Raw genomic sequence first — 24,856 nt, 5'->3', positions numbered from 1 at the left:
GGTGGAGTGATTAAACACACTGCAATAAAAGAAATGAAATTATGGAATATTTTTAATTTTAGTTGGCTTCACTGCTTCCGTTTTGTTTTGTAGTTCTCCTTCAGTTCATGAGACAATTTCTAATTGAGAAATTTTCACTAATTTATCCTACAGTAATGGTAGCCCTATGTTGGTAATTCAATCTTGAATGGCAATCTACCCATGCTAATCAAAACAAAGTCATACTGTATATTACAACAGAAGTTTCACTGTGCACAGTATAATGTAATAGGAATAATGGTGCATCGCACAGTATAGTACGGTGACACCTTAAAAATTGTGTCGCAGAATGTACTTGCGTCAGAAGTGTACACAACTATAAAGCCGTCTGAATGGAATAATCTCTATTTTATGTGTACACCCATAAAGTAAACTTGTTAAAATCTGAGTACGCCAGATCATATTGCCAAAGCTTTAACTGTTTAAACTATTTTAAAAAATGGTATGGATGAATAGTAGTCAATGGCAACTTCTCGTAAATCAGTGGGAATATTCAGATGCACAAGGTACTTTGTATATAAAAGTGAAGGTTGTATTATTATGTGAGACTTTTTTTTTAGTAAATCATGCTTAACATAAAGTGTTGGAGTAATTCCGCGGGTCGGACAGCATCTGTGGGTAGAATGGATAGTTGATATTTTGGGTCGAGACCCTTCTTCAGACTCTGCTGTTCAGTGCTAGATAGATAGATAGAAAATAGGTGCAGGAGGAGGCCATTCATTGTGATCATGGCTGATCGTCCACAATTGGTTAGATCTGTTTCATGAAAGCCTGTCAATTAAAGCAAGAAAGGATTGAAATGCACCATTAAAAGCATACCATTCAGATGCATGGCAGCTTGTTATGGCAACTGTTCTGTCCAAGACTGCAAGAAATTATCATATCATATATCATATCATATATATACAGCCGGAAACAGGCCTTTTCGGCCCTCCAAGTCCGTGCCGCCCAGCGATCCCCGTACATTAACACTATCCTACACCCACTAGGGACAATTTTTACATTTACCCAGCCAATTAACCTACATACCTGTACGTCTTTGGAGTGTGGGAGGAAACCGAAGATCTCGGAGAAAACCCACGCAGGTCACGGGGAGAACGTACAAACTCCTTACAGTGCAGCACCCCTAGTCAGGATCGAACCTGAGTCTCCGGCGCTGCATTCGCTGTAAAGCAGCAACTCTACTGTTGCGCTACCGTGCTGCCAAATTGCAGAGAGTAGTGGATACAACCTAATAGGCAAACCAGCATTATACTGCACTTGAAGGGAACCAATACTCTGGTGGGCAGTATGCAATTGCTATGTAGGAAGGTTTAATAAATCAACGTTTTTACTATATTTTCGTATGTGATAATAATAAACTAATACCAGTAATCAGTCCCAATATGTCTTTCTGACCCAGTATTGAATTTTGTTTGATAATGTTCCTACAAAGCTCATTGGCAAGATTTTCAAGGTTAAAACTGATGTATTGATAACAGTGCTTACCTGCAGTTAATCATTATGTTTGTCATTTGTTGAATTTGAAAAATGAAGGAATTGCTTGCACGCTGGTGCATTTACATTCTCAAAATCATTTCAGGTGGAGCATTAAGTTCACATTAAGTTCACACTACATGCAAGATTAACAACTGTGTTCTTATATATAACCGGCATTTAATGGTTACCTGTTTGGATTAAGATTAATTATTAAAAAATAATTGATTTGATTATTTGGAAGCCGCTTAAATCTTTCCCTTCAGAGATGATGAGGTTAAAAGCAATGTGGTCATCGAGTGGTATCTGCTCTAAGGTTCATTTGACATTACTTCCTGTTTCTGTTGAAATGAATTAAAAATACTTTGAAGAAGTATTTTTTTGCTTTCAAAACCAACCGACTATAATTGAATCAAGTGATACTGTGCCTTTAGAGAAGGTAAGATGATCATCGTTAAAAAGTTCTTGCAGTCCATATTTACATATCTCTGATGTTTATTTTAAACACAAAATTTTATTTTAGACACAAAATGCCAGAGTAACTCAGCGGGACATGGTCTGAAGAAGGGTCTCGACCCGAAACGTCACCCATGCCTTTTATCCAGAGATGCCGCCTGTCCCGCTGAGTTACTCCAGCATTTTGTGTCTACAGTATCTGCAGTTCCTTCCCACACATTTATTTTAAATGTTTTATTAAAGTAGATATAGTTATGACTGATATTGCACTATATATAGATCTAATTAAGTGTAATTTATCAAAGGGTATGTTATGTAGTATAAAAGTTTTAAAATATGATTGACTCTGATTTGATTTTCCAATATTTTTTTTTTAAAGCACTTGGTAATAACGAAGGAACCATAACGTCTTGACATTTTATGATGTTCACAATTAAATCATGATCACTTTTAAACATTACTGATATATATGATCTGTGAAAATGTTAAGGAATTAGTGCTATAAGAATTAATTTTTTTCTTTAATACAAAGCAACTTTGTTGCGCTGATCCAAACTTAACACAAGAAAAATGTATCTGTCCGTCTGTGTTGCGTTTATTCTGATTGGAACTACACTCGGAAAGAAGAATGACCTCAATCCAGGGATACAAACCAAAATCACACAGAAAGGTTTAGAATATGGTAAGTATGTTATGAATATATTTATTAAAAGTTCCAGTTTCCTGGTGTCTTTCACTTTGAGTTACCATAGAATTTGTCATTGCTTATATTTGAATTTTGAGAACTTAACTGTGTGCGATTTCTGCATTATAAGAGATTATGACCATCTGACACTGTTAAAAATCTATATTTAAATAAATGTAATATAATGGCCATGTTAAATGGAGACAAAAAAAGTGTCACCAATAGTCATAGAAAAGTAACCCGAAAGTGTAAGATGGAACCCGAGCTCAATCCATGGCATCATTCTGTAGATAAGGTGGTCTATTTTTAGCATTGAGGTTGTAGATTTTTACATTTTAAGTATTAGTTCAGAAAAACAGATCCGTAATTTTACATAAAGGAATGATGAGTTAAAGGGATGCTAACATTTAATAGTGGTAGTTCCAAAGTTTGTGTTGCTATTTGGATGCTAATGTTCTTTGGGCAATTGTGATCAAAATGCAATTTAAGCACCAGGGATGCCAATGTTGAGGTAATTCTTCAGACACCAGGAGAATTGGATAACATTGTACTAGGAGAGTCTACTGCTGCTCAATCCATAGTGAACATAGTGATAATCCTTCAGTGCTGGTCTGGTTAAAAATTTACCATTTTACAATCCTGATCCTCAGATCATCCTCTCCAAGCACTTACAGTGCCCTCCAAAATGTTTGGGACCCATCATTTATTTATTTGGCTCTGTACTCCACAATTTAAAGTGCACATTATCAGATTTTAATAAAGGCCCTTTTTATACATATTGATTTCACCATGTAGAAATTACAGCAGTATTCATACATAGCCCCCCCCCCCCCCCCCCCCCCCCCATAATGTTTGGGACACAGCAATGTCATGTAAATGAAATTAGTCATGTTTACTATTTTGTGGCATATCCTTTGCATGCAATGATTGCTTGAAGTCTGTGATTCATGAACATCACCGGTTGCTGGGTGTCTTCCCTGGTGATGTTCTGCCAGGCCAGTGTAGCCTCTGTATTTCTGTTCATGATGTTTCCGCAGACAGTGGTCAATGACAAATCCACTCCTGAAGAGTGTTTCTGATCTGTCGGACAGATGTTTGGGGATTTTTCTTTATTATAGAGAGGATTCTTCTGTCATCAGCTGTGGAGGTCTTCCTTGGCCTGCCAGTCCCTTTGCACTTAGTAAGCTCACCAGTGCTCTCTTTCTTCTTAATGATGTTCCAAACAGTTGATTTTGGTAAGCCTAAGGTTTGTCTGATGTCTTTACAGTTGTATTCTTGTTTCTCAGACTCATAATGGCTTCTTTGACTTTCATTAGCACAACTTTGGTCCTCATGTTTATAAACAGCAATAAAAGTTTCCAAAGGTGATGGAAAGACTGGAGGAAAGAACAGGTGCCGAGAGCTCTCTTATACCTGCATTAAGGAGGCAATTAAACACACATGAATAATTACAAACCCCTGTGAAGCCACATGTCCCAAACATTATGGTGCCCTGAAATGAGGGGACTATGTATAAACGCAGCTGTAATTTCTACATGGTGAAACCAAAATGTATAAAAATGGCCTTTAATAAAATCTGACAATGTGCACTTTAACCACATGTGATTTTTTTCTATTACAAATCTCAAATTGTGGAGTGCAGAGGGAAATAAATAAATGATGGGTCTTTGTCCCAAACATTATGGAGGTCACTGTAATGAACACTCCTGATGTGTCCTCCTCCACAATCGGTGTCGCGTCATACGCAATATTGGGCTGCAATGCCAGTCATCTGACCCTGCTCCTGCCACCTCCCACCCGGTGGCCCAAGCTACTCCACTTGTAGTGGAAGCCTCTGAAAGATTTGCTATTTTTAACATTATATGTAGTTTTGTAACCACTATTGAATGTTTGCTCACCAGCAATGCTGCCTTCCAATTGGCCATATGACTTACAGTTTTTATTATTCTCATTCACAATTTATCAGGCAGCCTTTTGATGTTCATGAATTTAATTTTCATCCACTGCCATCAGAAAATAAGTTTAACTTGATTTGTTTTGTTACATGCGTTTAATGCTTTGTCTTGTGTTTCGCTGTTGATATGGTTTAGGCAAACAAGTTGCCATCACGGTTGCTGAGCAGAAGATTCAGGAGTTGCCCTTGCCAGAAATAAGTGGGACAGTATCCATGTTTGGCTTAAAATACCACATCTCTGGGTATGTGTGGCAACAGTGAATACATTGTTATCATGTTTATTGCTCTTGTTGTTTTGCAGCTTATTGAACTCCATTTTAAGATCACAAATGGCTAGACTGGAGGAAATTATGCAATACTGACTGATTTTCATTTATTTCTACAGTTCCATGCAAACCATGAATTGGGAGGTACCAAAAAATTATCGGGAAGCAACTATTCACATAAAATATTGAATATCAGTTTCATGCTATATCTATTTTCAACCTGTCATGATCATTGTACTGATAGGGTTTTACACTAGACTTGAAAGTTGTTTTTACTGTGTAATTCTTTTTTTCTTTTTTTCATTTTTGATTTTTTTTACTTTGTTTTCCTGTTGTTAACAGCATCTTCAATAGAATGTTGTTCCCTGAGCAGAGCAGAAGGGTAAGAAATCTGGAAAGAGAGACAGAAGCAGGGCATAACATAGCAAGTGATAGGTGAATATAACAGATGGATGGAATAAGTAACAAAGATGAAAGAAAACAAAGAGTGTCAAATAAGGAGATTGGGGATGTTCAGTTGCCAACGTGCAATTTCATCATCCAAATCTGTGAAGAGGAGAATATACCAGTAGACCTTAAAAATGCTGTTATTTCGATCATTTTCAGAAAAGCAGACAAGTCTGACTGCGGTAACTATGGATGGGCTTATCTGCTGTCTGTCTATACAGGGAAAGTAATCACTGGAAACGTCAATGGATCCCATGCTTCAAGAGACACAGTTAATATGACAATTAACAAGAAAAAAAAAACTCCAAGAAAAATCAGGAAGCAGCACCAGCCACTTTGTATACCCAACGTTAACCTTGCAACCCTTGTTTCCATCAATCAGGAGTTGAACACCTCTCTAAAATTTGGCTGTCCACACATTCAGGTCAACGTAACTTTTATTCAAACTGTGATTTTACTCAATGGGTCTACAACATAGCCAATTACAGTGATGATGGTTATCAAAGCTGCATTGTTGCCCCAACATTTTCTCAATCATTGAAGCATCTGTGAGAACAGGGCCTTGCCCTCAAACTCCAGTAGGCAAATTACCTCAACTAACCTGCATGCACTTCACCAAACTGTCCTTCAATAATAAAGGTTCATGGCAAAACCCTGGAATATGTGGAACACGTTCCACATCTCAGCAAAGGCCAATATAAATTATGAAATTCACCACCGCCTTCAATGCAATGGGACAGCTTTTAATCAATGAGGAAAATGGTATTTGAAGATAGAGACCTCAGACCTAGCACAAAATACAAGGTCTAGCTGACAGCAGGACCCTGCTGGTCTACATGTTTTTGAGGCACAGACCATCTACAGTGGTCATGGCCTTATACTAGACTGGTCCAACCAACACCATCTCCCTGAAAGTCTGCAAATTTGTTGGTGGAATAGCAAACCCAAATCAATATCCATTCATACATCAACATCCCCATTATTGAGGTCCTGGCTACATACTGTCATTTACACACTGTCATCTACTTTGGGCAGGGCACGTTATTGGCATACCCAATACCAAATTTCCAAAACTGCCAGTCTATTCTGTCTTGGGAAGACATTAATGGAGGAAAGGATTCAAGGTCGTATTCAAAACTCTTCCTTGAATAATGCAAAATCTACACAGACTCCAACGTTTTTCTGGTCCAAGAGCAATCAAAATGGAAAGCCAGCATTCAGGATAGAATTCAGAATCTGGAGGCATCACAAGCTCACAGTACCTTGGGTCAGCAACAAAATAAGCGCACCACTTCAAAAACTACCCACCTACTCATGCTGCCAGGCACCTTCAACCGTATCTGTAGAAAAGTCTGCATTTCCAACATTGGCTTCATCAACTAGCCACAGAACCCAAAAAAACAGAGTGAAACAAGTATAGTCAATGCCAACAGACTGCCTAAGCAGATTGTGATCGAACTGATGTTCCACACTGCCACCTTGTGTACGCTTCAATAACTACTTTACATGCAGTGATTTTGTTCAGTGCAGAGCATGGGATTTGTTCTGAAGAAGGATCTTGACCCGAAATGTCGCCCATTCCTTCACTCCTGAGATGCTGCCTGTCCCATTGAGTTACCCCAGCTTTTTGTGTCTATGTTCAGTTTAAACCTGCATCTGCATTTCGTTCTTACACAGAACATAGGATTTACTTTGTTTCATAAGGGTCTCGGCCTGAGATGTTGTTGATACCTCCCAGACATCCACTCAAATACATGTAATCTGTTTTTCAGTGATATTATTTGATGTGTTTAGCTTTCACAAATACAAGGTCGCTACAGTTTCAAGAACTAGCCTATAAAAAGCAGTATTGCCAGTTCACTTTCTCCTTCTACTCTTCCTCTTTCCATTGTGGTCATAGCATTTTGGGCACGACCCACACTCCAACACCAAGTGAAAACATTTGGGAAGGGAATGGAGTCAAATGTAAAGGGAAAGTGTCAAGGTCCTAAACAACATTGATGTCCAGAGGGATCTTGCAGCCCATGCCCATAGCTCCCTGAAAGTAGCAACACAGGTAGATAGAGTGGTAAAGATGGTGTATTTTATGTATGCTCTCTTCATCAGTCAAGGCATGGGGTATAAGAGTTAAGGGCCTGTCCCACAGGCGATTTTAAGGTGACTGCCGGCGACTAGGCTGTTGCCGACAATTCGCCGGGGTGTGGCGGGCATGATCGTGAGGAGTCTTTAAAGAATCGTAGTGGATCTCAGCGCATCGCTGAGAAATCAACCGGAGTGAAATTTCTCGGCGACAGCTGGCTTGTCGCCAGGTATCGTTGCTTATTGCGGGCGCTGTCGCATGCTGTCCCCAGGTTGGCTAGGTTGTCTTAGATGCATTTAGAAGCACGTAATATTAAATTAAGTAAAGTCATTTGAAGATACCATAAAATACTTGTGTTTAACCAATTTATTTACCGTCAGGACATTTGACAGGTAGATTGGAGGCAACAGTTTGATGGTCATGTAAGTGTGGGAATTTTCGCGATGTTTATGGCCATCAGTGATTACATTTAAAGTAGGCTCCCAACCCAGATATGCAACCCAGAAACCAGATATGCATCTCCCGTACATTTTCAAAGAATGGCCACACACTTTTCACAAAAATCCATTTAACCACTTTTCAAATTAAATTTCTTAATACTGCTATTTGTAAACTGGAAGTCAATCCAGTTTATGCCATGTTACCGTGAAGCTTGGTTTTCAAGTAACCCGGGCAAGATGTTATATTTCAAAACTTTCAAGTACTTACCGACTTGTCAGTGATTTCAGCGACAATTAGGACGCCGGAGAAGCATTGACAGCGTGGGAATTTCGCGATGTTTCCAAAGATGGTGTAATCTCGACCTGACTCAGCAATGTCGTGGTCATTGTCGTCAGGTAAAAAAAAAATTTGCCGATCTGCTACGACTTTGATAGTTGCCGCCAGTCGCCTAAAAAATTGCCTAAGTGGGACAGGCCATTTAGGAAGTCCTATTGCCGCTTTATAAAATGTTGATTTGGCTGCATTTGGAGTATTTGCAGTTCTGGCTGCTCAATTAAAGGTAGGATGTGAAGTCTTTGAAGAGCTGTATGGATTAGAGGGTATGACCTTCAAGAGTGGTTGGACAAACTTGATTATTTTCTCTGGAACATTGGAGGTTGATTAATGACCTGATATAACAATATAATATTATGAGACCCATGGATAGGTTAGACATTCAGAACCTTTCTTCCAAGGTGGAAATGTCAAAGAAAAGACAGCATAGCTTTGGGTCAGAAGGGGAAAAGTTTAAAGGAGACTTGTGGCCTGTGTGTTTTTTTTAAATTTACAGAGGGTGGTGGGTGCCTGGAATGTGCTGCCGGAGGTGATGGTGGAAGCAGATATGATTGATGCATTCAAGAGGCATTTAGATATGCACATAGATGTGCAGGGAATGGAAGGATATGGAACACGTGCAGAAATAGCGTGTTAACTTGTCAATATGTCCAGCACAGACATTGTAGGCCAAAGGCCCTGTGCTGTACTGTTCTCTGTTCTATATAAGAGAAACATACTGCCATACTGCCATACTGTCAGCGATAGTGGACTTGGCCCTATTGAATGTCCTGCTGACATCAATGGGATGGAAATTGGACTGGCCATATAAAATGCAAGCATTCTATGGAGCGATTATGAAGATATTCTTACAATATTTAATACAAACATATTACAATGTTTAATTTTTCAATTAATGCCTTCACTCTTTATAATGAATATACAAAACTAATGTTTGTTTCTATTCACAGAATGAAGGTTAGAAATTTTGGCTTGCCTGTCTCTGATGTCGGATTGATCCCTAACACTGGTTTCAAGTCTTCAGTGGAAAAAGCCTACATTGGCATTAGTGGAAACTGGCATGTGATATTTGGACTGATGTATGTTTTTGTTCATGACCTTATAACCAGTCTTTGAACAAGGTTGTGCATAAAGAGTAGATTCATATACAATACAGTACTGTATACAATACGTCCAATCAAAATACAAAATATTCTTTAGTTAACAAATCTTTGCTTTCTACCACAGTCCGAGACTAAGACTATATTTACTTCAACGCACTCATTTTATCGTATTTATTTTTTATTATATTTGCAACTATTATATTTCAAGATGTCTTAAAACTAATGCAGAACACACGGTCATATCACTCTTTTTATGAACATGGTTGACCCAAAGTTAATGATCGTCTCCAAACATAATTATTGTATGTAATCGGCAGCTCTGTCATAGTATTTTTGGAGTCAAGTCAGGCAGTGGAAAGCTATCAATCTGAGGCTGACCACTGCGAGACTGCCAAACTATCGGAGTGGTTGCATTTTACACTAAGGTCCCGACTACCTTCTGAGTCGACAAACATAAATATTTTGAAGAGGAAAATGAAGGTATTTCCTGGTGTCCCAGCCAATATGTATCTCTCCACGATAGATAAGCCAATAGTATTTACTTGTTAGACCTTGATGTGTCCAAACCTGCTGCTGCATTTCCAACATTGCATGGTGTCTACAGTGCCAAATGGTACCTGATAACTGTAAAACCTTTGGAGGCATATAACTGCATGTTGAGGTCATGGTAGGTGTGATATAAGTCCATGCAGTTTCTTTCTTTCATTAGGACTACTGTATATATAGATCCACAGTAGTTCACTGGTGAAAACAAGATTCAAAATCTTTAAAATTATTCAGATCCATTACAACAATTGTTCTTATTTCTGTTATTATAAAAAGAATAAGACTTTTGCATTTTTTTGTTGATTTGTTGACCTGTTGATTTTTTAAAGCATTGTCACTCTCTGTGCAATTAGATTCTAATTGAAATTTGAGTGAAATTATTTTTAACCATTTTTATGTACCTAGGTTTTAAATAACCAGCCCCTTATTTTACAGTTGTGTCCATTTAGGGTGTCACACAGTGGTGCAGCTGATAGAGCTGCTGCCTCACAACACCAAAGACCTGGGTTGATTCTAACCTTGGGTGCTGTCTGTGTGGAGTTTGCACGTTTTCCATGCGGCCTCGTGGGCTTCCTCCCGCATCACAAAGACATGCAAGTTTATAGGTTAATTAGCCTCTGTAAAAAGCTCCCAGCAGTGAGTGCAGAAGTGGAATATCGTCAAACTATGGTGAATGAGTGATCGATTATTGGTGTGGACCCAGTGGGCTGAAAGACCTGTATCCATTCAATATCTTTCACTTATTTTGATATTCTCCCACAAGTGAAGCTCTCTGTCAAACTTCATTACAGTCTTGTATGCTTCAATAAGATCACCCATCATTCTTTTAAACTCTGAAGAATACCTGCACAAACTCTAGTCTCTCCAGACAGGGCCACCCTTTGATCCCAGGCATTAGCCTGGATCTCTATTGGTTAGCCTTCAATGCTCCTACACCCTTGGTTAAGGGGACCTAAACTGTGCAATACTCCAGGTGTTTGCTCTCAAATACCCAGTAGGACAGAATAGTTCAGCTGTCACCTTAGCGCATTCACACTAATTTTGCTATGAGATTTGGTAAAACCAATAAATTTGCAAACAATGTAACAATTAGACCACCAGTTCTTTTTTTAAAAATCTTACACAAAGCATAAGATGAATACAACTATTCTTGTTCTCGCCTTCCTTACATCCCCATATATTAGACTCGTGCAAATCATGCACAATAGAGACACTAGATTTAACAAGGGTGCAAAAAAACATTAATAAGACTGATTCTTGGTATCAAGGGACTGAATTACATAAGCAGATGGGTGAAATTTAAGACTTGGGGTAAGCAACGAGGATGAAAGACGGTGTGCATTAAATGTTACAAATAATCTCAAGAAAGTTGGACCAGAAGTTGGACCTGTATCTCTAAATCTAAAGAATACATAAATTGAAATCTATAACTGATATGAGGGAGATCTTCTTCACCTAAAGAGTGGTAAGCGCTTGCAATATACTGTCTGAGAGATTGGTGGAACCTGGATTGTTGACAGCATTTAATAATTGTCTACATGAACATCTGAATCTCATTGGCATAGAGGGCTATAGACCATGTGTTGGGCAATGGGGTTAGTACACAAGGGTACTCACTGGTCTGCGTTGATGAATAGTCTGATTGCATGCTGTATGATTCCATGATTTTATGGAACAATAATATAAAGAATGATAGACAACAGTCTGAAATAATCATCTGATTGTCGAAATAAAGTCAAAACCTAAAACAATGGAACTGCTAAACTATAACCTGCAAATTATCGTGAGAACATTGTATTAGATAGGTGAAGTCTAAGTTGAATAAGGTTCCCTGTCTTCTTTGTGCTCCTCTTCCACTTCTTACAATGCTCACTTTTACAAGTCTCACTTCTATAAATGTATTTGCCTTTGTTCATATTACCAAGATCCTGGATGAGCTGCCTCCCTTGCCATGCCACCACATAATTACATTTCCATCAACATTATGGGCAAAATCAAACTATGCACAAGCAATTCTAACTAACATTACACCTCATTAATTGGCCTGCTTCTACAAAACGTGGCCTTGTGACTCCTTTCTTTTTTATTTACAATCAAGGGTGATTGAACTAATGTGACAGCATATACTTGGTCATCTAAGAGCCGATATAATCTAGTTCCAAACTTCTGTAAGAGTCTTTACTTTTTAATCAAGTATGGAAGTAAAGCTAGATTTGGTACTCAACTGAGTTATTATCAATGAGATTTACATTATTGATTTAGAGCAATGTACACAAACATATATAGTTGCATTAAAACAAATGCTCATAAAATCACTTTAATTATTGTGGCTATTTTATCTGCTAATCTCATTTCTGTTCTGAGTTTATTATGCATTGACAAATCTAATTAGTTATGTGACATTGGTAAACCATCTATGTTTGATTGCTTGACAAACTTTGTTTTCTATTCTATTTCACTGCCTTCTATCTGTTTCAGAATACAGCTACTAATGTTTTGCAGTGCAGTGCAAACCCTGGGATTAATTTACAAAAGGAACTTGGCTTGGCTGTTGATTATTATGTTTTGTAGCTGTTATCATAAACCGCTGATGCATATGTATGTAGGGACTAATGGTACAAGAAAGATGAGAGTTCAGGAGAGGAACACATTTGGTAAATATTTTAGTATGAAGAAAACTGTGCAAACGTATTCAAAGGTTCTTCATAATGGGCACAGTTGATGTTTGGAAGAGTATATTGCACTAATTTCAGCTTAACTTGGAAGTTGTACCAATAATTAATTTAATGTGTATTGCTTTAAATCTTTAGACACGATGGAGGAACCTTTGATCTGAATATTAATGATCTTTCAGCCACATTTATGGTTGGTGTGTCACTGGACAGTTCTAGACCGATGATAACTTACAATGACTGTGGTGCAACGTTAGGTGATCTTGACCTCCAAATGCATGGAGGGGGCAGGTATGTTCATTATGCAGTAAGGAAAATATCTGCAATGCAAAACAACAATGTTAATGATGAACATATTGTAAAACCAAAATGTATATATTGCAAACAATATGCAACAATGTGACTTTTTTAAAAAATCATATACGTTTTGCTGTTTCTTCACACAATTGGAGTTAATATTCATCTTTGGCAGCAGAAGAAAACTTGTACTTTTGGGGTTGACCTCCATTGTGAAATAAAGAAGTTGCTTCCCATCATCCATGCCTTTTTGCTGAAAGACTTAGATATTTCAATGAATAAAGTCCTGACTGATCTCCCTCTATCAATGCCATCCAAATCTCCTCCAGTCAGGCTGCCCCTTGAGTTTGGGGACATGTGAGAGGTGAGGAAATAAGGTGAGAAAGATTGAGAAATTCATTAGGCTGATGATGTAAAACTGAAACTGTATCTGCTGCAGACCCATTCATTAAGATCATGGGTTGCATGTCATCATTAAGCAAACAAAAAACAGTGAGAAATTTCTACTGGCAGACAAATTTGAGACGGGTATCCCAAATTCCTCTCACTTTTATAACCTCTTAAAATGTTCTGTATGGTGGTTGATTCTGCTGCTTGCAGTTTTGTTGAGAGTAAGTAAGTTAACTGGATGAATGGACTAAAAAGGGCTTTATTGACCTACTCAAATGTTTTCAGAGATGTAAAGAGCCACAGGCTTTTCCCCTCAAGCAATTTCTCTAGAAATGTGGGGAGAAGTGATAACTTTAGAAACACATCTAAAGCTTGTTGGTTATAAATTACCTTTGAAGGAATGTTACACAGATTGGATCAAAGGGATGTCTGGCCATGATCAGGGTACTGATCAAGACGAACTGTACACTGCAAGGGCCAGGAAGCGAGCGGGCAAGATCATCTCTGACCCCTCTCACCCTGGCCACAAACTCTTCGAAGCACTTCCCTCTGGAAGGCGACTCCGGGCTGTCAAAGCAGCCACAGCCAGACATAAAAACAGCTTTTTTTCCACGAGTGATAGTTCTACTCAATAACCAAAGTTTGTAGTCTCTTTTATGCTCTGGTTTATTTTCACCCACATGTTTAGACCGTAGTGTTGTATCCTTATTGTTTTGATGTGGTTATGCTTTATTCTTAATTGTTAACTGTATGTTTGTGTTGTCATTTGTGAGCGGAGCACCAAGACACATTCCTTCTATATGCATACTTGGCCAATAAACTTATTCATTCATTCATTCATTCATTCATTCATTCAAGGGCATGAATCAAAAAGTGTTAGTTAAATGTTTAAAGATCGGTTAATAAAATGTTCGCCAATGATGTGTAACTCGAATTCTGCGATACAGATCACATATAATCATGCTAAAGGTGTTGTAATCGCTGTATGAATTGTGATATTTAAGTCTCCCTAGAATTCAGTTTATAAGTACCTTCCTTACAAAAGTTCAAATAAACAAATAAAGAAAGTAACCTGTATTTCAACAGGTAGCTTAGATGAATGTGGAGGGTATCTAAACCACTTAGAATTGTGATCATTGACCATCATGTCTGTATATGAACAGAATGCACAATGCCATTCCATAACATAGTAATACTTCTCCTGCCCTCTGCCACCACCCAGGTGTTAGTTCCTGGTTCAGCAATGGCTTCATTTTAAAATTCTCATTGATGTTTCAAAATGCTTGAAAAGTCTCACTTCTATTTCTATAACATCCTCCAAATCAACAGGATCTCTGCATTGCTCTAGTTCTCATTCTTTGACAATCCTTGAGTTTAATTGTTGTGTCTTTGCTTTACTCTGGAACTCACTGCCTCGAGCATATACTTCAACTGAAGTCAGTGAAAGTATCTGGGAACACTTTTGTCTCGACTGAAAAACTGGGCGATGAGTCTAAAAATGGGAAATAACAAACAATTTTGCTGTAATCTAAAGACACATTTTAGCTATGGTACAATGCCAATCTTTCCGATAAATCTACAATATTATAACCTGGACCATGTTACTCTTAGTAATACCAGCATGTTTTATTTCAAAGTTGGTTTTACAAGATGTTCCTTGGTAAAGTGAAAGATCTGATTCGACAAATTATTCCCCAGCAGGTAAGCTCAGAGATCCTTTGTTTTCTAAGCTAGTTCAAAGTTTCTTCATCATATTTGAAGAAACCCTTGTAGTTAATTGTTGCCAACTGTTGTAGTTGTTCATACACTGGTGTATGCAAGAAGAAATGAATATAGGCTGGAGACACAAGAGACTGCAGATGCTGCAATCTGGAGCAAAAATCTGGCATTGGGTGATGGTGGTATATAGCTTTGTTACTAAGGGACAAGCTTGTGGTATACAAGTGGCAATTGCAAGGCCTTATTTGCTATCGACAATAACAATCATCTATTTGCATGCAATTAGCCAATTGGCCTTAATCATCCAGTGTAGGCCAGAACATGCAGGATTGATAGATTATCTTTCCTGATGGCCATTTGATGATGTATTCCTTATTTAATAATAAATTGCAAGTTTTGCAGACAATTTTCTGGTGGCTAGGCTTCGATTTGCTAGGTTTAAATTGAGTAAAGTTAGATCTCAATCAGCTTAGGAATTGCCAGAATTACTTCTTATGCTTCTAAACTGTCTGTCAAATTTGATTGTCTTTTCCATTATCATAAATGGTGAAGGAGATTAGAAGCCTTGTAAAATGGGTGATCTATTTTCTCGGATTATGTTTGACCCTCATTAGTATTATTGATTAAGCCAACCATTCCACCTCCCCTGATTTAGCTCAGTTCCTATGAAAATGTCAGTCTAGTTTTGGATGTTATCAAGATCAAAGCTGTAAAATTCAAAAAAATTGTAAAGAGATTTAATAATTGTAAATTCAGGTAAATTAGAGACAATGTATATCACTAAAAAATGTATTATTTTTTATGTTAAATATATCATTTCATTTTGTACTTGATCATTGAGTGCACAAATCATGAAGTTAGCAGGCAGATCTAACAGGTAGTTAAGAAGGCAAACAACATGTTGGCTTTTATTGCAAAGGGATTGGGGTTCAAGAACAGGTAAGTTTTGTTGCAGTTGTGCTGAGTATTAGTAAGCTCACAGCTGGAATACTGTGCACGGTTCTGGGGGCCCTTACCTGAAAGGATATTGTAGCAATGAAGGCAGTCGAAGGGAGGTTTATCAGTCTAAATCTTGGGATTAGAGGCTTGCCCGATCAAGAAATACTAAATAGTTTGGGTTTGTCTTCCTTGGAGTTTTGAAAAATGAGGAGTGAAATTATTCAAACATGTAAGATTCTTTGGGGACTTGATGGGGTGAATGTTATTTCCACTAACGGGAGAATCATGAACAAGTGGGCACAGCTACAAAATAAGATGCAAAACTCTGGAACCTCCTGCCCTGAAGGTAGTGGAGGCAGGATGTTCCAGAGGCATTAGATATATTTAAGTTGGAGATAGATCAATATTTAAAAGATTGAGAAACTGAGAGTTATGAGTATAAGGAATAGTAGAGGAGTTGAGGCTAGCATAGATTATCCATGATCATATTAAGCAGTGGGGCAGGCTTGTGAGATCAAGTACCCTACACCTTCCATTGATTTTGTTTTTGGTTAATGATTTTCTTCTTAGACTAGTCCAGGGACTGTAGCAGAATCTTTGAAAAAAATGATTATCGACCATGTTTTTTTATGTGACAGTAAAATGTGAGGAAGGAATTTTCTGATCTCCTAAAATGAGTTACAAGTAGACAATAATGTTAGGAATGGAACATAATGTGGAGAACTGTGAAATTATTCAGAGTAATAGAAATGTAAATGTTCTTAAATCTGCAACGCCAAAGTTTCAGGGTGCTCTGATGTGCAAATCACAAAAATGTAACATACAGTACAAAAGAAAACTTCTGAAGAAAAATGTATGTTTGTCTTTAAAACCTTGTTATAACATTTTCCAAACTTATAAAACTGTAAGGTTATAATAAAAAATGTTTCATTTCGTTTACGTGGAATCTTGGCAATTGCTGTGAACCTGAAGACTTTTTGGAACATGAAGCTGATGGGAAAAACAGCAGAAACACAGACAATGCTCTCCTCTTCCTAAGTTTTATACTTTAGAATATGAACCCCGACTGAGAATTTGTATTTGGTTTAACTGGAAAGATTCAGAAATCAGTCAATAACCATGAAGTGGGGCGGCACGTTTACGCAGTGGTAGAGGTACTGCCTGTACAGAGTTTGCACATTCTCCTTGTGACCATGTGGGTTTCATCTGGGTGATCCAGTTTCCCTCGACGTTCCAAAGACATGATGGATTGTAGGTTAATTGGCTTCTGTAAATTGGCTCTCGTGTGTAGGAGAGGACGAGTGTATGGGTGATCGTTTGTCAGTGTGGACTGGGTGGGCCGAGAGGCTATGCTCAATTTCTAAACCTAAAACTAAGTTCAACACGCATACCTCACTGATTCATTAATGCTTCTGAAAAAGGAAATGGGCGGTTCAATGTACTTTTCTCGTTAACATTTTAATTATTTGTTATATTTATCATACAGTTGTGTTCTGAATTCAGAGATGCAGTTGGAAAGCTTGAAGACTTCATCCAGACTCTGAGAGGTAAGTATTCATTAGCATAAGTTGTCAGTGGGAAATATTTACATGTGGCGTTTGTGTCTTTTGTGGACGTTACTGTTTCTGTTGTTTTGTTCACAGTTTCATGCCAATTGGACAAGTATGTAGAATTTGATTATTCTTTGGTTGGAGAACCGGAGATCACAACCGATTTCATTGATTTCCCCGTAAAGGTACATTGTCATAAGTGATTTATTTTTAAATTTCTGGGGAATATGGTTCCGCTTTTCCAGGCTTGCATTTCTAAACACAATTAAGTTTATTTTGATTAGTATTTAATTTGGCTTTTTGTCAGCAGAGATATTTGCTCGTCTAAAATAGCTATTAATGAGTTGTGAGCTCAACCTGGGTGGCAATAAATCATTAAAATTTGAGAATAATTACTGGCACGTGGACCTCACGTGAAAGGGCTGAGAAATGTTAAGTGGTGTCAGACCCTGGCAGCTCTTGGCTTTAAAGAGTGTATCATCCACAACCAAAACTGCAGAAACACAAAGCGAATGGTAACCATAGGCTTAGACTCTCAGAATGGATCTGGCATGAAGAATATGTGTCGTATGAAATTATTCCCCAGGATACTAACACAAATGTCTCTTGCTAAGGACTCCAGGTTAGCAATGGAGTCTCATTCCTGAAGATTAAGTCAATCATTTTTCCTTGGAAAAAAAGAATTAAGTTTTGGCGGAAAGAAAACGAAATGTTCATTCCCCTCCAAGCACTTTTGCATGGAATGTTGTATTGTATGTCTTACTGGGAAGTACTCAGCAGGTCAGACCGAACAAATTGTAATAACAAAATGTCAGTTGATTGGAATGGAATGTGTATTGAATAGTGATTAAAAGATTAATTTGAAAGTATTCTGCCAATTGCATTGAACAATTTCTGAATTGATATTAATTCCGTGTAATAGTGACTGATAACTTTTTCAAATCTTCTTTAGGGACAATTATATGATGTTCAACATCACACGGAGGCTCCGTTTACTGCACAATTGTTTAATCTCTCAAACACCACAAACCAAATGTTAGTCGTTGGACTGTCTGAATACTCTGTTAACACTGGGGGCTTTGCATACTTTGTCGCTGGAGCACTGCAATTCAACATCACAAATGACATGGTAAGTGAATCATGTCTCCAAAGTAGACTGATTGGGAAAAAACCCCACTCTGGGTAACCACTCCCAAACACGAAATACTAGTTGAAATCTTAATCCATCTTTGGCACGTGTTCAGTTATTCAAATGCCTTTTGTTAATTCTTAAAATAGTTGGAAAGAACCATTTGCTTATCTCTCAACAGCCCTGATTATTGTGTAGCCCAGGCGAAATATGAGGTGCTGAGGGCAAAATATGATATTTCGCCTGGGCAGCTTGCAGCCCAGCGGTATGAACATTGACTTCTCCAACTTTAGATAGTTCCTCTGTCCCTCTCTTCCCCTCCTCCTTCCCAGTTCTCCCTCTATCTTCCTGTCTCCACCTATATCCTTCCTTTGTTCCGCCCCCCTGACATCAGTCTGAATGAAGAAGGGTCTCGACCCGAAACGTCACCCATTCCTTCTCTCCTGAGATGCTGCCTGACCTGCTGAGTTACTCCAGCATTTTGTGAATGAAAAGATAGTTCAAAGGTCTCCATTAAAGTAGATGGGATGTCAGGACCACATGGAGACGAGATCGCAGATGCTGGAACCTTGAGCAAAAAGCAGTGCTGGAGGACGTCGGGCAGCATCTGTGGATGGAATGGACAGATGACATTCAGGTCCAAGACCTTTTTTTCAGACTAATGGAGTAGGTGAGGAAAAAAGCAGGAAAAGAACTGTGTGGATGAGATAAAGCCTGACAAATGATAGGTGTATACAGGTGAGGGGGAGATGAGATGGGAGGGATGGGAGATAAGTGATTGGTGGGGAAAGACGCACAGTGACGTTCCCTCCTTTGTATCGTCATCACCCACCCCTCTTCCCTACGATCATTTCCCACCCTTCCCGTTACCTAGTTACTCGTTTCCCTTTTCCTCCTTTTACTTCCACTTCCCTGTTCCTTCCACCCATATCCTTCCATCTGACTTTACATTTCACTCCTCCTCTTCTTTCCTTATCTGACACCCTCTCGTCTCCTTTACACCTCTTGCCTTTGTTTTCTATGCTCTGATAAAGGTATATCATCTATATACTAAAACTCTTGTTTGTTTGTTTGTTCCTTAACTGCAGCCAAAACAGTACATGATAACATGACTATTTTAGGCCCACCTTACTCATCGTCGTCCCTTTGGTGCTAATGGCAGAAGTTTCATTGAAATCGATGTTATATTTTTTAAGTTATTCACATTTTAAAGATTTTAAAACTGTGCATGCGCAGTTGGGGCTCCATTGATCTGGTACTTACATAAGATGGCCGCCGCATCCGCACGTGCGTAGAACAAAAGCGTCCGCGCCTGTGCAGTTTGGGGCCCGTTGAGCAGGGCTCGGCCACCTGTCTCTTGGGGACGGGAGAGCCAGGCCTGTTGCTGGGGGAAGGGAGGGGGCGAGGGGGGGGTCGGCGGGGAGGGAGGGGGGGGGAAAGTGGGTGGGAGAGAGGAGCGTGGAGTGGAAGGGGAGGGGGGAGTGGGGGAGGAGAGGGTGCTGCACCAATGCAGGAGTGGTTTGGGCCCAACGGGTCCACTTGGTCCAGTAAATTATAAGAGGCATGGATAGGGTGGATAATCAAAATCATTTTTCTCATGATTGGGATATCAAAAACAACTGCATGAAGGTGGGAGGTGGGAGTTTTAAAGGAGTTTGTAAGTAGTTATTTGGCAATAGTATCTAAGAGCACAGAAAGAATATCTAACAAATCTAACATTAAAATTAATTATAAATGAATAGTTTATTCAACAAATTTGTTACGAGGTATCTGCAAAAGATAGCTGGAAACAGTTAAAGACATATTTCTGCCAGAGCCTAAGAATTTATCAATCTAAGTGTAACCCATCATATTGGCGATGCAGAAATCCATCTTTTCCTGTCCTCAATGAATCTTTGAATTCTGATTATAGTCTGTTGGCATGATGTACCATCAAACCAAAGTGCCGGGATCAATTTAATGTTACATGTCCTCTGTTAGTTTAATCCACAATATCACTCAGCTTAAAAAGGAATGTTCTATCTATTTTAATAATCGATTAAAAAATTGCTGATGTGAAAAAGCTGATTAAGTATCATTACAAAAATGAATGCCTTAAGAGTGCTCAGTCATGTTTGATAACTTCATGTGGTGATAACATTTTTCCATCTCATTTCAGATTCCAAAAGATATACCATTTCAGTTGAACACATCCAGTTTAAATTTTCTTTTACCTGAGGTATTAAATATCAATTTATGTGACCGGTTGTGTGAATTATTTAACTGCATCTATTCAAATACATCATAGTGTAACATGTTTTTCTGGATAAATCCCATGTAAACTATTAGAGTGCAAATTACATTATTTAAGCAGTTTCTATATTAAGTACTTTTTTTCCACTTTTACTTTGCCCCTCATCATTTTCTCTCAATGATAAATTAACAAAACAGAGAATTTTAAAATACAAACATTGGTGATTATCTCTTGCCACCATTTTGCAGTGGTTAAAATTTGCTTTCTTCTTAAGTCGGTAACATTGGTTTTGCATCGATCCCTGTAAAATTATGAAATATTTTGAGTTACTCCCAATTTGAAATAGGATTAAGGAATTTAGACAAAAGTGATATCAACATTGGTCAAGTTGTAACATTTCAGATATATATTGCTCTAAATTTTTTTGTAAATTAACATTAAAATCCAGTTGTGTAGGAAGGAACTGCAGACACTGCGTTAAACTGAAAATAAACACAAAAACCTGGAGTAACTCAGCAGGACAGGCAGCATCTCTGGAGAGAGGAATGGGTGACATTTTGGGCCAAGACCCTTCTTTTAATTAATCCAGTTAATTGCACAAGCCAGAAATAGTTGTGATAGATTGGCCAGTGTGTAGCATTCATACCCATGATTTAGAATGGTACAGGTTCAATCCCACTCAAAATTGGAGCATAGAATTTTATTAGAGATGCTGCATCATTGGAGATACAATTGTTTGGATGAGAGAATTGGAATTCCTTGGGAGCTGAGGACAAATAACGATCTCTAATCAAAGAGAGGAGTCCTCCCTTATGACCTGGACAACTATCCTCCCTCAGATAATACTGCCAATGATAGATTAAAATTTAATTCCTTTCAACGTGAGTTTATGAGTCCTTTATGGAATCAATTTTCATTTCTGGAACTATATCAGCCTCAAATGATGTCAGTGGCCATTTTAGGACACTGATGTTCATTTTAACTTTGAACTAATTGATTCTTGCACGGCTCACAATCTCGCTACACACGGTAAATTCTCATTTTGGTCACAGCTGTGCTAGGAGTCTCATCCTTGACAATTGTGATTTACTCTCTATTTGCACTTCAAAGGCAGCCAGGCCAGCCTGAATTGGAAAATTTTAATTTAGTAAGTAACATTAGGGTGGTCACTTGATGCTTCATAACTCTTGGCTAAAAACAATAAGTCAATTCATTAAAACTGCGGCCGCTTCTTTGACAGAACGTGCCATTATATCTGATATATTGACATGCTCTATTGATCGGTCGTCTAAAAGTTAAAGTCAATTCTACTGTTAAAACAAATTGAATGCTATAATTATGCAATGACGTTCTGATTCTAATTACAGAATTAGAGTCAGATCATTATTAAAAATACATATTAGATTCATGAATATTAAATCAGAAAAATAAATGTGCACTCTTTTTTAAGTTGGAATTGGTTTGAAATTTCAAAAGGGAAGTGAACTGACTTGTGCTTTTAGTTAATCTTTGGGGATAATGAGTGAATGGGTTTAGTATTAAATTCTAATGTTATCTCTTGTCAGTCCATTATATAATGTCCTTGACTCCATCCAGGTTGCAAAGGAGTACCCCAACTTACTGATGAAAGTTGTGATGAGTGCTACAAAACAACCAATTGTGAAGCTTGTTCCAGGAAAATTCTCTTCTAATGTATTTATTGCAGCCGACGTATTCGCAATCTTTCCGAACAATTCCTTAGCGGAGCTATTCCTTTTGGGTATTGTAAGTGCCTTTCTTACTAGATCTTTACATTAAATATACCGGTGTTCACGTAAAAAAAGAAAAAGGCTGGGGTAATATCATTATTTTTCCTGTAAGTAAGATTTATGTGCTGATATTGTTTTAATAATATTTGTGTCAACCACAGACAGCCAGTGTGTGTGGGCAGGTGTACACTTCAGATGGAAACCTGCATGGATCATTGTCTCTCAGCAGGTAAGAAATAAAGAGGAGAAAAATATTTTCTTTATCTGTCAACAGATCCTAGCTTTATTATTTTGGATCTTCAAGTTGACACCAAATTCAAGACAGAAAATAATGTGTAATTGTAGACAAACAACAATAAAAGCAGATAATTTTTCTGAATTTGTTTTTGCCTCAGTGGTGAAGCGTGTTTCAGACAACTTCAAGCATCTATTTGTTTTCAAAAGGTTCAGTTCCAATTATCTCAATGACCTGAATTAAAGATATGTATGAAAGAAAACTGCAGATGCTGGTTTAAATCGAAGGTCGACACAAAATGCGGGAGTCAGGCAGCATCTCTGGAGAGAAGGAATGGGTGACGTTTCAGGTCGGGACCCTTCTTCAGACTGATGTCAGGGGAGGGGGCGGGACAAAGATAGGATGTAGTAGGAGACAGGAAGACTAGTGGGAGAACTGGGAAGAGGGAGGGGAAAGAGAGGGACCTCCGACCCAAACCACCCCCTCCCCAGGTACTTTCCCCTGCAACCGCAGAAGATAATAATAATAATAATAATAAGCATTTATTTTATATAGCGCCTTACCAGAAGCTCAAAGCGCTTTACAAAAACAATCATAACATAAAAACAAACAGACAAACTATCCTAACGGAGAAGCGGCGAATAAACAGCGCCAGCGTCCTCTCACGTCAGGGTCCGGCAGTATACAACACAAAGCACAGGACACACAGATACAATTTATAACACAAACAGCCATCACAGTGATTGCAATACAGTGATGCAACACCTGTTCCTTTACCTCCTCCCTCGACTCCATCCAAGGACCCAAACAGTCTTTCCAGGTGAGGCAGAGGTTCACCTGCACCTCCTCCAATCTCATCTATTGTATCCGCTGTTCCAGATGTCAACTTCTCTACATCGGCAAGACCAAGCGCAGGCTCGGCGATCGTTTAATTCAACACCTCCGCTCAGTCTGCCTTAACCAACCTTATCTCCCGGTGGCTCAGCACTTCAACTCCCCCTCCCATTCCCAATCTGCCCTGGGCCTCCTCCATCGTCATAGTGAGGCCCAGCGCAAATTGGAGGAGCAACATCTCATATTTTGCTTTGGCTGTTTACACCCCAGCAGTATGAACATTGACTTCCCTAACTTCAGATAGTTCCTCTGTCCCTTTCTTTCCCCTTCCCTTCCTAGTTCTCCCACTGTCTTCCTATCTCCTACTACATCCTATCTTTGTCCCGCCCCCTCCCCTGACATCAGTCCGAAGAAGGGTCTCGACCCGAAACGTCACCCATTCCTTCTCTCCAGAGATGCTGCCTGACCCGCTGAGTTACTCCAGCATTTTGTGTCTACCTTTGAATTAAAGATATGATAAGTTTTCTGGAGGAGATCAAATTGTTTATTCCCTGACCTTTGTTCAATCAATTAGAAGAGACACTCCCTTAAAATTTCTTATGTTGATTAAATAATGCCCATAAATAACCATGTAGTATCTCAACGGTTGTTTGTATTATCTATTGCCAATTCCTCCTTCCTGAAGAAAGTGGTGGTGAGTTGTGGTCTTGAACTGTTGCCGACCACATGAAGAAGTTATTGCCGCAGAGCTTCGGGATGGGAATATCTAGGATTCTGAGTAATGGTCAATGTTGCTGCAATGATATATAATTAAATTAGATGGTCTGAAACCTGATTTGTGGTGATGAAGGTGGGAGATATCTAACAGCTTTGTGTTACTTGTGATTTTAACCAGTCCTGCTTTTCATTGCGTTGTCTGATTCAAACACAAAGTAGAATATGTTTGGTGTAGAAATAAGACTTCATCTTGGATTTTGCAGTGGCTCTCCCGTTGATCATCAAACCGTTTGCTGCAAGCCTAATGTGTAAATAATGAGTGCTGGTCTAATTTCATAACCTGTATGCCACTATCATTTTGATATTGGGTATGAAGGTATAGTCCACTCTTTGAGGTCATACATATAATTCTGAGTAAATAATTTGCAACAGACAAGACCATTGGCACAAAATATTTAGACATTTTATTACATATTATAATTTGTGTGTAACATTTGGAATAAGCTCCAACATCCCTCCTACTCCCCAGACTATATCCATCCTGACTCTCCTGCAGCATGTGACCTA

General features: G+C 38.5%; 1 protein-coding gene across 3 annotated transcripts in view; it reads left to right on the top strand.

Annotated features, from left to right (window-relative positions):
* The first annotated feature begins 1,633 nt into the window (after positions 1-1,633).
* LOC144604485 (bactericidal permeability-increasing protein-like) overlaps positions 1,634-24,856 on the top strand; it is a 34,134-nt gene continuing 10,911 nt past the window's right edge. The window contains exons 1-12 of one of the 3 annotated variants that reach the window (XM_078418958.1): positions 1,634-1,954; positions 2,504-2,653; positions 4,747-4,852; positions 9,128-9,256; positions 12,637-12,789; positions 14,823-14,886; positions 17,330-17,390; positions 17,487-17,578; positions 18,346-18,522; positions 20,681-20,740; positions 22,352-22,519; positions 22,665-22,732. In XM_078418958.1, the coding sequence (XP_078275084.1) occupies positions 2,542-2,653; positions 4,747-4,852; positions 9,128-9,256; positions 12,637-12,789; positions 14,823-14,886; positions 17,330-17,390; positions 17,487-17,578; positions 18,346-18,522; positions 20,681-20,740; positions 22,352-22,519; positions 22,665-22,732 (1,190 nt within the window). In that variant the 5' untranslated portion in view covers positions 1,634-1,954; positions 2,504-2,541. The remainder of the gene's footprint in view (positions 1,955-2,503; positions 2,654-4,746; positions 4,853-9,127; positions 9,257-12,636; positions 12,790-14,822; positions 14,887-17,329; positions 17,391-17,486; positions 17,579-18,345; positions 18,523-20,680; positions 20,741-22,351; positions 22,520-22,664; positions 22,733-24,856) is intronic. The other 2 variants (XM_078418959.1, XM_078418957.1) reach the window with 2 other exon arrangements.

This window comes from Rhinoraja longicauda, chromosome 22 (genome assembly GCF_053455715.1).
Source record: "Rhinoraja longicauda isolate Sanriku21f chromosome 22, sRhiLon1.1, whole genome shotgun sequence".
Classification (NCBI taxonomy): Eukaryota; Metazoa; Chordata; class Chondrichthyes; order Rajiformes; family Arhynchobatidae; genus Rhinoraja; species Rhinoraja longicauda.
This window is presented reverse-complemented; position numbering and strand designations above follow the sequence as displayed.